Here is a 15087-nt window from a genome sequence, read left to right on the forward strand (position 1 = left end):
AAAATAATGTTTTCAACTAGTGAGTTAATGAAACGAAATAACGAGTATGTGTTGAAAGATTAAATAATGTTTTGAATACCTGCTATACACATGAATAGCTGCTATCAAGAGTTACTCACACGCAACTGGCTACAGAAAGCGTAATTTAGACAATATTTGACTCAATACCTAGGTTACTGAAGAAAATTACATATCTCAATTAGAGATAAGCTAAGTTCTAACAGAATCAGGTAAACAGGCTCTCGTAATAATAACGTGAAATCGAAGGATATTTTTCGATTTTTATTCCAATGTTGAAGACTAGTCTTAAAATAAGCTAGAATTTGTACGAGGTTTGATCTCTATGGTCATTTCTGGATCTATTTCCATACAAGAAAATTGCAATGCTCTTACTTCAATTTTCAACATAGTCAGCTTGAAGATTAATACATTTTTCTTCACATATCTTCAGTTTTCTGGAAGGAGAATTGTCGACTGCAGAAACTATTTATTTCTGCCTTTCATGACTTCGTTATCTAATGAAAATCACTTCCAGGCAGGCATTCTTTCAGCTTTGGGAAAAATCTGTACTCATTGAGAGGAAGATGAATCAAGCAATTTAAAGTCTACTTTATTAATTACATACAACCCAGAGGTATAGTCACCAGGGCGCAAATGGAGATTCGTCCTTCCCCGAAACGACCTCCTGCCCCCATCCAAATGAGATTTACCTATTGTACGTTTATTTAAGTTTAATACTTATATTACAGCAAATGATGTGACGTGCTCTTCTTTATCTTGAACTCTATTGCGGGTCGCTAGCTATTCTTTCAGCTAGGATACACATAACTAGGATAAGTGTATTTATTGACTAACAAGTTAATGTAAAAAATATCAAGTAGATAATAAAGCTCAAAATGGGAAAGTAATAAATTAACCTAAATAAATAATTGTCTAAATTTAGGTTATATAGGACAATACGGGTATTATTATGTGCGAAAATACGTTCGAACTTAGTCCAAATTACTACTTTGTAACGCTGTCCTAATTTCTAGTGGGTGTGGCATATGCTTTTCAATATCAATAAAACAAATGCGTACGTAACATTCAAATTATAAAGTAATTACTATAAAGTGTGTATATCCAAATTGGAAACAAAAAATGAAATGGAATACTTACAAGAAAATTCTCTCTCACACAAAGATTAATATTTCTTATAAAATCCCTTATTCTTTATTAAGTCTTTTATCCTTTGTGGCATCCTATGTACGAGTTTAGCACATTTTGCCTTCAAGTCAGCATCGTGATACCACAAGTTGTTGATCTCCTTGATCAATTGAAGTTTGGTTCTAATGTGCTTCTTCTTTAGCTTTTCTTTCATGAAGCTCCAAAAGTTTTCAATCGGGTTCATATCAGGACTAGTGCCTGGCCACAGAAGAACACTAAGTTCTTGTCCTCGAAGAATTTTGTCACATCTTTGACCCGGTGGTATGGAGCTCCACCATGCATAAAGATGAATTGTACGTCATCAAACCAGAGTGCAGTCTGGGAAAGCAGTTCTTCTTAAAGAACTTGTAGGTATTGGTCGTGCCTCATTGTCCTCTCTATACAGTCTTCCAGGCCCGAAGACAGAGATCACACCCCAGACATGACTGAAGTAGGATAGTTCACGGTTTATTAAAGACATTCCAACTTGAATTTCTCCCAGGTCAACGTCGCATATATTGTGAATATTTATCAGACACAAAGATACATGATTAATCGTCAGCCGTCCAATATTCTGGGCCTCGTGCCCATTCGAGGCGCTTGTTTGCCATGATTGGAGTAGACTCTAATTTTCGTTTTCTTTCTTGACTGTGTACTTTTATTCCCCCGTCACAAAGAATCCTTCGAACACTTTCAGGCCAATGTCTGCGCCATACTCAGACATTTTTATGCTTAAGTCTATTAGAAGTTGCACTTCTGTTTCCCAGAGCCAATCTTTTTAGTTTTCTGACACCTCTTAGCTTTGGTTTTCGTTCACACTTCCCAACCATATTTTGGCTCTTGTTCATTTCAACAGAGATTCTACACACAGATTTTTGTTCTATCCCAACTCTACTAGCAATGTATTGCGGTGTGTATCTTATTTCCACCACAAGTATTTTGTTAACTTCCATTTTACGCGGAGAAAGGTCTTTTGCTTTTCCCATTATGCTGCAATTACAGGACTACACAGAATAAAAGATTGATACACGAAACACGTCACAATCATTTGAAACTGGCCTATTCGAACTGTTGAACGCTTTGAATGTTGTTAACTTCTTACGACAGCAACCACAATACTTCAGACCGTAACTTGTTGATAGGAACCACAATAGCTATGTACAACTGAAACACCACTTTCAGGATTCCCCCCCTCACCATGGGCGCCCGAAGGTGGGGACAGGGTGGGGCTCGGGTCCCCCTCTGGCTCACGAAAATGTATACGTAATATAGAAACCACGGATGTTAAATACCAGACGTAATATAGCAACCACGGAGATGGGCCCTCCTCTAGAAAATCTTCTTCGGGCGCCCCTGTCCCTCACTAATACAATCTGCTGTTCAACGGTGATATCACCACTTCAACTGTACAGTAAACAAATGAAGGATCCTATATTGGTGGTTTAACAATTAAATTAAATGTTCTAGAACTGAAATTAGACTCCTACATCAATTTTGCATTTTTCGAGCGTGAGTCTAATAATTTGAACACGTCTGTAAATATAAGTTTAGTTAACGAAAGGAAATAAGAGAAATATCTTTTAGTAGCTTTTATAAAGCAATCAAAAGTGAATCTATAGAACATAAAAGTCCTTAAATACAAACAATTTAACAATTAAATAATATTCTTTGGCTATTAATTGAAAATATAACTTGAAGTTGCAATGGATCCATTTAACAAATTCTGTCACAGCAATAAGCCTTCCTTTATCCGATATGATCAATTAACTTTTGTCTCTTGTAGAATATAATTACAATATACATTACTATATATGCATATTAAAGCTTTCATTAATTCCCATAAATTAACAGCCTTTATAAATAATAAAGATTGAAAAGTCACCTTCAGCAAATGAGATGTACAACATAGACACTTGACGTAGTGAGGATTTACAAGCTTATAATTTGTAATCATACTGATAATACTTTCGAATATTTTCCATAAATGTAGTAACACTTCACGCTTCTTACCAGGGGCGGATATAGAAAATAAAAATGGGCGGAGGGAACCACAACCCAGACTATGGTAGGTATGTCATGAGTTTAATATAAACTTTCAAAAATATATAAATGATAGCTTCAATTATTTTTATCACTAAAAAAACTGGGGGGCCTAGACCCCCCGGCCCCGGCTAGATCCGGCTCTGCTTCTTACAAAGTTAATAATACTTCACACTCCGTTCACTATTACAGAACCTACTCGCTGCAACTAATGGATGTTATATGCACTCCCCATTTTTACTCACTCGTATATTCACTGGTGAAGCGTGAAGCGTCAATTGATTTGTTCGCAGCTACACCTTGATCTTGGACTTTATCACTACTAGATATTTTGATAGAAATTTTCAACAGAGTACTTCCTAGTGTTTGTGCGGTTTGAGCTCCGAAAAACTACAGTGGAGGTGGTAACTGTAAATGTATGTATTCGTATGATGATGAAATAATTCCAAAATTCCCGTTAAATGAGACCCAAGAAAAATTCATGCATATCTGCTACATTGGATACAGTATGGCCGTTTAATTATTTTTCGATTAATTAGTCCATAAATAATAATATTATACAGTAGATCAGGGGTTTTCAAACTTTTTGCAGTTAAGGCTCTCCACAACCACCAAAATCTGAACGTGCCTCTCCTGTCACAAATGAAATGAATACATGCGTTCCTAAAAGAAATGTTATCACTATGAGAAATTATGTTTCATTTATTAATGGAAATACCTAATTAATAAAGGTGATCCACATTGTACACACTGACTACACCTTTTAATGTTATTAGCCGGTGTTTACGAGCTTGTTTTGAGTCACACAAGCTATTAAATCTCGGCACATATTATGAAATGCCAAGACGCATCTCTTTCTGGAGATTTATGTTTGATCTATATTTGGATTTGATCACCGCCATGACTGAAAATCGGTTTCGCAGAGATAAGCAGTTGCAAAAGGAAGGAGCACGCAAGGCCTTCTTACTTAATTCCTGATACTCATGATTCACTGAGCTCCAAAATTCAAGGAACGATGCAGAGAAAAACTTGGTCTTCAATGTGCTGTCTGAAGTAAGATCCATAAACTGTTCCTCTTCTCGGGTAGTGAAATTTGGTGGGTTCTCTGCGTTGAATAGATTGGATTGGCTTGGATTTTTAAACCAACCCTCGTATTTCCCCATCGTCAATTCTTAGAAATATAATGCAATCAGCTAACAGTTGGAGGAGAACAATACTCAGGAATTTGTCACCCAAAAGGTACCTCACTTTTCCAGACACTCTTACTTCTTCCCGTCAGTCCATATTTGGAGGAAAAATTTTGCTACTCTCGTGCTGTCCGCCCACGCACCAACCCCTCATGACGATGACAGATTTTTACGTGACAATGTGAAGTCTATCAATAATCGTCGATTGTACAACTTATTCGAACAATCAGTGTTTTTAATGTGATTTCTATTAACTTATGAACCATTCATTATATATTATTAACAATATAATAACGTAAAAACTTAATGTTTTCTACGAACTATATTTTAGTTTAGTCAGTGTATTCTTGCGCTGTGAACTGGCAACGGTGTGGCGTGCGAAGAAGAGGAGAGAGCGTCGATTTCTGCACAACGACATGGACTGATTAAACACAAGCTCTCATGTGGAATTAATCAATTGAATTGAATACTTTTCTAATAGTGCTACACCAAATTTGTATATTCAACAGTGGTGATATTGTGAGATCAATAATGTCTTTTATCGTATTATTGTAATGAACATCTTCACAGTTAAAATCAATGAAGAAACTCCTCTTTGATTCGTCGTGCATTCCAGAAACGAAACCATCGAGCTGTCATCTTCAAGTAGCAATGTTAACGAAAATTTCCTTATGAACGTGTATGAATGTTCGTCATTACGTCCGTCTATATCGTCGTGCGCGTTTATATATCGTCGCGAAGTCTTTCAAGGGCCAATTTCTTTTCGAGTGAAATATTAAAAGTAATATGAAAATATTAGTATTGTTTTAAATCATATGTATTATATCCACAAAAGTGAACAGTAATACAAAATTACCTACAATTCTTGTTATTATTCCTAAAAGTTAAAATAGTGATGAGAGGATGTGTTTCGTATGTGATGTTTTTATTCTAGTTGTCGAAATGCGTACAAGTTAAAGTGCATGCGACATAAAGTGTTTGTCAGAAGGAAAGGTATCTATGAGCAGTGAAGGGCGAACATTACTTTCGTCTCCCACTATCCATCTGGCGTAAATCACGCATTGCCGTCCCACCATGTACTCTTTTACAGGTATTGACTGGTATACCTTGAAGCTGACGCAGCAGCGACGGTGGGTAAACGGCAAATGTCTCTAGTTAGTGCGACGCCCGAATCCTAGGACCGTGGAGGAGTGGAGATACTTGTTTATTGCCAGTCTCTTACGTCAATTTACTAATTTGTGCATTCGAATGATGTTATAAAGGAGACTTTGAGAGATCCAAGGTTCGAATCCCAATATTATTATTGTTAGTCGGTCTTCTCAAACTGGAACAAACGAGTATCGAACCCCATTCCCCTTATATCTGACGCACTGAACAAAGACAGATGTTTTAGTGGGGAGAAAGCAAATTTTTGAACTCCACTGTTTCGTATTCAATGCCGGTTTTGTAATTTGCATGTTGTATTTTCAAGCATAATATTTTACAATGTCAACGCTTGGCGAAATGCAAACACTGCTTGAAGCAGTAAAAAAGCTGTCCGCAGATTTGGCTGCAACTAACCAAATGCTAAAATCAAATCATAATGAGTTGACCAAACAATTTGATAATCTAAAAATACAACTGGCTGAATTACGTGAAAAGTATGAAACGCACAAAAAGGTTGAAAATTCTCAGGAGCTGTTAAATCAGCCAAACACTGCTGTACAAACGCTGGTAGGTCCTGGTTTAGGCATACAAAAATGCGAAACAATTACTGAAAAGGCAAATTATGAACTTAGCAATTAATGTTCTGCGAAAGAAACATTTCTTCACATTCTTTTACATGTAGTGTTACTCACATTTTTATATTTTGTGTTTATTTTAGAATATATAATTCATAAATCCACGTACAAAATGCTAGCGCTGAATTTAATGAATGTAAGAGCACAGATAGAGTTAGAGTACGCTAACGTAATAAATGAATACAAATATAGTACTGTTCCATTTTGTTTAGAAGAGTTTCAAAACGTTCTAAGCCTCGATGCAGAAACTCATAGTTTCAATAGAGTAGCGAAAATCGCAATTTGTGAATATGTATTTAATTTTAATTGTGAATATAGGAAAAATATAGAAAAGGAGATAAATCTCCGCGTACGTGGTATTAGGAAATCAATTCAGTACCAAAAATTGAAAGAGAAATGTGCTCGCGGCAAAAATGTATATTTTCAGTATGTAGCAAAAAAGTTGAAACTTCAATGTGATGACGTTAATGTCAAGAATAAAGTCATTGAAATAATAATCGAACGGCTACAGAAAAAGTATCCTAATGATGTTAGTTCTTTTAGTGATCAGGATAGTACGTTCAATGAAAAGGAGAAAGAATTATTTTCAAGTAATGTTGAAAGTCTTCCTCAAAATGCTCTTGGTGGTATCAAATCTATCCTCAAAAAATGTAACAAGGATGTCAGTTTACATACTATGTCAGGTAATGTGGATCAAACCGAAAAGGAAAATAAAATCTCTAAAAAGGTTAGATTTACTGATGAATTTAACGTGTACCCGTTAGCACATGTTCGCCATAGTTGTCCTTCTGAGGTTAGAACTAAAAGTTGTAAGAGGAAATTGGAAAATGTTGCCGATGATCGTGATTCATATCCAAATCCTGTTAAAAATGGTAGGTTATTTGAAGTCCAAGAATCACATTTTGTTCAAACTAACGAAAGTGAAAATAATAAGTGGAATGAGTTGTTTCAGTTGTTGAAAAATAATTCCGTACAATTACAAAGCATTACAACCAAGCTGGAAAATATTTCTGTTCTACAGAGTAATAACGTCTTTATTCAGGGAAATGAAGTAAGTAATAAAAATGTCAGTGTAAATGTAAACACCGTGCAGGTTGACTTCATGGAGGCTACCTCCAATAGTAGTACGAGTGTGGTTAACGTAACCACCACTAGGGAAATAAAAGGTGATACTGTTGTAGTATTTTTAGACGAAAATAAAGTCTGCACTTGTCCCTTATGTGATAGGAAGTGGGTGGATCAGCTGTTTCCCCCCTCCGGCTCAATGCTACTTGTTCGTAAAAAATGTTTGTCTGCAAGTCCTGTAATTTTTGTGGTGTATACACGGCATGTTACGAATTACCCTAAAGTAAACTGCATTAAGCAACCAATTCAGATTGGTGAGTTGCATTATTTTTCCAGTGGTAATATATCTTTAGTGTTGCTGAAAGGTACAGTATGTATGTTCGTAATTGTATGTTTTAATAAAATGAAACCATTCCATGTTTGCTTGGCATACATCGTGCAACTAGTAAATCTATGAAATTTAGATTCAGAAAAGGTAAGGAAAAGTGTATTGAACTAAGTCAAAACGTTCAGATTGATTATACACCAACCAGTACTTTATACTCAACTCGATATGTTGTTGAGAAATTTAGAAACAGAAATTTTTGTTTGGAAAGCAAAAGGTTTTTCCACCGTGCGAAAATGAAAAATAACGTCAAAATTAGCAAAATTGTCCGTAAATTAAGTAAGGTATTACACCTACGTAGAAAGTGTGAATTCTTCACTGCTAATATTTGCAATGACACTCAAGTGGTAAATGTTCCGAGTGTACAAACCATTCGTAAGGTAACTGCTAGTTTTCATAGTAAGGTAGCACAAAAATCTACTGCTTACAGAATGTTGCATTTTCGTACTAACAAACTTCAACGGATGCCGAGTATGGAAGTTAAAAGTAAAGTCTTTGATTGCATGTGAATTTTAATCTACGATGTTGTAATAAATCCAATACGAAAAGGAATTGGGTAAACGATATTAATACATAGCCGGATTGCCCATTTTCCATATTTTGACCTTGCAATGAAAAATATATTTTGGTCATATCCATTGCAAAAGTTCTTTTATACAAAATTCTTAGGTGTTAGTAATTATTATTCATGCTATAAATATTTTTCAACACTGTTAGTGTTTTACAAAATTTTGCATGTTTAAATAAAAGCAATAATATTTTATTGTATATATTACTTAATGACTATAGCCGATAGATACAGGAAAATTCTGAATATTAATTTTTTCGTTTCATATATTGTTGCACCTCTTAATATCTTGAAAATGTTAAATGAGAGATACCATTTTTAAAATTTCGATATTTCAAGAATACGTAATATGAAATTATTTGTAATAGCATATTTTTTCGTTAATGCATTCAAAACGAAATTTAATTTTTCGAATCATAGAAAATATAGTGTTTCTTTTCGAAGTGCAAGAGTGAATTTTCGCAGTGAAAATTTTCAAATATAGTGAAAGGAAATAAAATTTAAATTGTGAAGATGTGGAAAATCTTTATTGAATATTCCATCACAGTGTTGCAATTTTACAAAATTAAAAATGTTTCGAGTTATAAATTTAAATATTTTGGTGAGAAACCATTCGGTAATAAACCTGAATGATTATATTTTAAATTAACAAGTCAATTTTCGCAATTTTTAAATAACAACCATGCGTCAATTAATACTAATGTATACTTACGATGTGTTATGTTAAGATATTTGTTTTAACCAATCAGTATGCCTCTGGGATTAGTAATCAGCTGAGGATACTTGAATTTTGGTGTGGTAAGTTATGGTAGTTACCTGTACCCATCTTCATGGCGCGTTGTTTAGTTGAAAAAAAATGCAAGGAGACATCTTACTATAAATAAGTATCAAGTAAGTTGTGTATGTGATAATTGTTAGCAACCATTGTTGCATTTACTTTGTATTAATCTTTTCGTTGAATACGAAGTTTCAAGCAGTACTTGAAGACATTGAAGCAAAGGTTCCTCCAATATTTTGGGTTATTCATGTTATGTAATGCCCGGAGTAGGCAATTTTCTTATTAGTCCCCTCTATATTATTTTTAAATTTTAACTAAACATTCTATTTTTTCACTTTGCTTCGGGGATGGAAAGATATTAATAAATAAATGAGGTAGGGTCTTGCAAACTTTATGCAGGCAGTATATTTTTATATACTTTGAGCGTGACGAGCTCACATGTGCCCAGTCTTTCATTTCATAGTAAATGAAATATTTTTAGTGTTATATTTACTTATGTGTTTTTAATATGTAATTTTAATAAAAATGAACCAATTGTGTGTATTATATCATATGTTTTAGTTGTGTTGAATTATTTCGAATATTCTTGATAAATGTCTTGTGTTAATATGTCAATGAACATACACTTTTGAATTTTATGAATAATATTGGTGTTTCAAATATAATAAATTTTTATGCATTTAGCCGTAAGGAATATTTTATCTTTATGAAAAGTAAAATCATGATAAGTTGAACTACTTAGTGATATATGCTATTTTGAGTGATACTGTGTGTTTTATCATAGAATTAAGAAGTATTATTGGAGAATCTTAAATCAATTTTACTATTTTAAACTTATTGGTATACATTTAGTTTGTATTGTTGTGTATTTTTAAATATGGCATTGAATACATACCTTACCAAATGTAATGTTTTATTAAATATATTATTGTATTGAATATATTAATATGTTTGTGTAATTTGGTTTGAATTTTGAAAGACATTATGAAGTACAATGTTGAATAGTATTTTGAATTACAAATAACTATTGATTTATATTCAAATAGTGAAATTATATTTGTGTTTACATTTCAAGGAATAATTGAAATAAATGAAAAATATAAACAAATAATAAAAATGAAAGGACTCAAAAGACATTTACGAAATGGCCCTCGCGTTCGTTATTCTTCGAATTTCGCGATTATGTGCGTTCGAGTGAAGCTACAAACTGTTATTCTTCAGTGTGAACGAACTACAAATGACATTAACCCTCTATGGACTAATGGAGTGCTGTGATTGCTGTAGTGTTGCAGTATGGTTATGAAGATTTGGATTCCAGGGTTCTTGCCCACTTCTGTGGTACCTTCAGTGGACAGTCCGTCGGCCACCATATGTAACAAGATGGATTGGCTTGGATTTTTAAACCAACCCTCGTATTTCCCCATCGTCAATTCTTAGAAATATAATGCAATCAGCTAACAGTTGGAGGAGAACAATACTCAGGAATTTGTCACCCAAAACGTACCTCACTTTTCCAGACACTCTTACTTCTTCCCGTCAGTCCATATTTGGAGGAAAAATTTTGCTACTCTCGTGCTGTCCGCCCACGCACCAACCCCTCATGACGATGACAGATTTTTACGTGACAATGTGAAGTCTATCAATAATCGTCGATTGTACAACTTATTCGAACAATCAGTGTTTTTAATGTGATTTCTATTAACTTATGAACCATTCATTATATATTATTAACAATATAATAACGTAAAAACTTAATGTTTTCTACGAACTATATTTTAGTTTAGTCAGTGTATTCTTGCGCTGTGAACTGGCAACGGTGTGGCGTGCGAAGAAGAGGAGAGAGCGTCGATTTCTGCACAACGACATGGACTGATTAAACACAAGCTCTCATGTGGAATTAATCAATTGAATTGAATACTTTTCTAATAGTGCTACACCAAATTTGTATATTCAACAGTGGTGATATTGTGAGATCAATAATGTCTTTTATCGTATTATTGTAATGAACATCTTCACAGTTAAAATCAATGAAGAAACTCCTCTTTGATTCGTCGTGCATTCCAGAAACGAAACCATCGAGCTGTCATCTTCAAGTAGCAATGTTAACGAAAATTTCCTTATGAACGTGTATGAATGTTCGTCATTACGTCCGTCTATATCGTCGTGCGCGTTTATATATCGTCGCGAAGTCTTTCAAGGGCCAATTTCTTTTCGAATGAAATATTAAAAGTAATATGAAAATATTAGTATTGTTTTAAATCATATGTATTATATCCACAAAAGTGAACAGTAATACAAAATTACCTACAATTCTTGTTATTATTCCTAAAAGTTAAAATAGTGATGAGAGGATGTGTTTCGTATGTGATGTTTTTATTCTAGTTGTCGAAATGCGTACAAGTTAAAGTGCATGCGACATAAAGTATTTGTCAGAAGGTAAGGTATCTATGAGCAGTGAAGGGCGAACATTACTTTCGTCTCCCACTATCCATCTGGCGTAAATCACGCATTGCCGTCCCACCATGTACTCTTTTACAGGTATTGACTGGTATACCTTGAAGCTGACGCAGCAGCGACGGTGGGTAAACGGCAAATGTCTCTAGTTAGTGCGACGCCCGAATCCTAGGACCGTGGAGGAGTGGAGATACTTGTTTATTGCCAGTCTCTTACGTCAATTTACTAATTTGTGCATTCGAATGATGTTATAAAGGAGACTTTGAGATATCCAAGGTTCGAATCCCAATATTATTATTGTTAGTCGGTCTTCTCAAACTGGAACAAACGAGTATCGAACCCCATTCCCCTTATACCCAGTTGTGTTCTCTGTCCTCTGGAAAGTACTTCTCGAATTAGACATATAGTTTTGTTAAGTGTTACTCAAACACTCACTTGATTTCTTCATTTAGCTTGTCCCCGTTTCTTCTAACAACTTGTTTAGTGTAGGAAAGTAGTCACTCATGTTCTCGTTTTCAATGCTCCTCTTCGAAAGCAGTAACTTCCTTTTGAAGCTTGAAACCTTGTCTGACAACTGCAAAATGTGTGTATCATTTCCTTGTAAAGACATATTCAAAACATTTATTTCACAAAATTATCACAAATGTATACTAGCTTCTGAAGAAAGGCAGAATCGATCAAATTTTCAGCACTGAGATGATTTTCATCCACAAGATACGAGTACAGTTCCTGTTTCAGTTCAAAAATACGGAAAATTATATTGCCCCAGGACGACGAACGTGAGTTGCAATAATACAGGAGAGAAGTATGCTCAGCTCCCATATCAGCACACCTTTTTTGAAAGATCTAGCTTTTTTAAGGGCGACTTTGGACGTAGTTCACAACCTATTACTAATAACAGTGTGTCGTTTAAGTCACTACTGAGATTCTTGGAAGCAAGGGATTCTTTGTATATAATCCAGTGAGCATTAGGGGCTTTCTTACGTATGAGAGCTTGTAATCCTTGACAACGTCCTGACATGGAGTGAGCACAATTTGTGCATATTCTCATACACTTTCTTCAGTGCAGTTTGTTTTCTTCCACAATTTCGACTAACTCGTTTGGTGCTGTTCCAAGTGTGATATTCTCACAAAATAAAAGCAAAGACAAGCTATGGCAACAAAAGAAGAAAGTACCAAGTTGAACTGAAAAATCTGAAAAATGGCTTCGACCGATCAAAATGAAACAAATAAGACTATTCGTGAATGACGGCAGTACTTTAGAAAAGATTAAAACTCAAGAATCGTCCCAAAAATAATAACAGATAATCAGTGACGACGCCAGAGGGGGGCAAGGGGGCGAGCGCCCCCCTAGTAGCTACTTCTGCCCCCTGGACTGCCACCTTGACTGCCCCCCCCAAGACTCCTACAATCTTTAAACATTCTACATGTAGTATTTTATAACAGTATCATAACCAATCTCATTGTCAGATTGTAGTCTACTTTCCATGCATTTACTATGTGGCAGATTAGTCCTCAAGCTTTCTTCTTTGAGCGTCTGGGTATGCACGCATATTTCTGTTTTCTAATTTAGCGTCTTTTGAGGTAAATTTTAGTTATACTTCTTTCTTATGATTTTTAATTATTGTGCCTAGCGAACAATAGTAGATTTGGTCGACTTGTTTTCTTCTCATTGGATCACTTCGATTGGAAACAAAAGAAAGGTAAAACCAGTTACGTAACTTGTTTGTATTTATCCAGGTGTGAAGTTTTCAGTTTCATATTTTGTTTTATTTAAAGGTTCTATACTTTTTTTTCTGAAACATTATTCTCGGTTTTCAATATTCAGAGGATGTGTCTATAACAGCTTAGTTTGCGACTACCAGGGCTTAATTTTTTGAAGTGGATAAAAGAGTTGTGTTTTCCCTCCCTATTGTGGGGCTAGTTGGCATACTTTTTAAATATAGCAAAACACAAACAAAACGGATTATTAAACGTGATTTTTTAAAATTCTATTATATATATTGCAATGAAGTAGGCTATTTGAAATTTGAAATGACTTCTGTTCACATTTAAAAGAACCAGCACTATGAAAACTTCTTTGTTTCATTCTAGTTTGGTTGTCATGGCATTGAAAGCTACAAGATTATCGAACCACATCTCTTTTAATAGGATTTGGTGTAGGTTAATTCTTCATATTATTTCAAAATGTAATTAAAATAACTAAATTATCGAGAAACGCAGTTCATTTTCTGCTGTTCACAAAATAACTAAGATAAACTAAGATATTTCTGGCTGAATTATCGAGAAACGCAGTTTATTTCATACTTTTTACAAAGAAAGAAAAAGCAATAGCTAGGCCTATATTTTTGTAACAAAAGAGCACATTCAAATTATTCTTGATCATAGGAATTATTCATATTCAGAAAATTCAGAGTCCTAAATCCAATCTTATCTCGATTTCTAAATTTTGACAGTAATCCAATACGTGCATGTTATTCTATAACATTGAAGTAAGATTGATAGAACTGTAACCAACATTACAATAAAAGAAACATAACAATAAAACTAAAATAAAATAAAATTCTACACGGTGTTGGTTGGCGCACTTGCCAACCAGCCCCAAATGCTATACACCAACTAACCCCAAGCACATGTTATGAAACAAAGTCGTAATTATTCAGCAATTGTTTGGCATTTACGTTTAATTGTTTAAATATCCATAAAAACAAAGTTCAGATCTAACTAATGCTATATTACTTACCTCCGTATTGCAAGTAGTGACAATTCTGCGATGTTGTAACGGAGAACTGAAAAAATACTTCCGACTGGCGAAAACACTTTTTATCTAATAGACGCCGGACGCCATTACCCGTAAGTTACAAATTCCGTATGAAGGTGGCAGCTGTATCTTTTATGATAACAGGAACTGCTTATTATGTTAATTAATGGAGGAGTTATATGCAATTCGTCAACCAGCCCCTACTGCCAACCAGCCCCGGTCTCTCCTATACATGGATTACTCAACATCTTTATTTTTGGATCTACATCTCTAATTTTGGATCTGCTTGTTCATTCTAACGTAGAGACAGTCGCAGTTAGTTTTTGTTATAAGAAACACTAACTCCTGTTATTATTAAACTTATTTTAAAATGTTTCTCTATTTATTATTTCAGGCATCTTCGAGTGGAAATTCTAGCTCTGATCACAGTGACGATAGGAACAACACAGATCGTAAATTTTAGACCTTCAATTGAGACACAGAGGCCACCAACAGGAACTTCAATAAAAATCTCCGTAACTTATAATAAGTGTGTCAGTTGAACAGTTGAACAGTCCATATCATAAGGAATTGTAATATATTATCTTGTTTCGTTTATTGTATTATTTATAAAATAAACATAAAAATTTAGAAATAATGCATTTCATTTGTCTTATACACGGTGCTTTATTCGCTTTTGGCCTCCTGATTTTCGTTTATAAAAGAAATAAAATATTTGACATAGTGTAACGATAATTGCTACAGACGTATCTTGATGAATGAGAATCATGGTCACAGCATACGCTAAAAGTGGTCGCCATTTGGATCAATACATTCCTCTCTACGCTTCTCCAATTGTTGCACAGCAACAATACGATATGCAGTGGCGTATTTACGATTTTTT

At 34.5% G+C, this 15087-nt stretch overlaps 1 protein-coding gene across 1 annotated transcript in view; it reads left to right on the forward strand.

Annotated features, from left to right (window-relative positions):
* The window catches only part of LOC145666677 (hematopoietically-expressed homeobox protein HHEX-like), a 44145-nt gene extending 29328 nt beyond the window's left edge, over positions 1 to 14817 (forward strand). The window contains exon 4 of the mRNA XM_081734155.1: positions 14599 to 14817. Within this exon, the coding sequence (XP_081590281.1) occupies positions 14599 to 14667 (69 nt within the window). The 3' untranslated portion in view covers positions 14668 to 14817. The remainder of the gene's footprint in view (positions 1 to 14598) is intronic.
* Positions 14818 to 15087: the final 270 nt, after the last annotated feature.

The sequence above is a fragment of the Thermobia domestica genome, chromosome 1 (genome assembly GCF_964235325.1).
Source record: "Thermobia domestica chromosome 1, izTheDome1.hap1.1, whole genome shotgun sequence".
In the NCBI taxonomy this organism is placed as follows: domain Eukaryota; kingdom Metazoa; phylum Arthropoda; class Insecta; order Zygentoma; family Lepismatidae; genus Thermobia; species Thermobia domestica.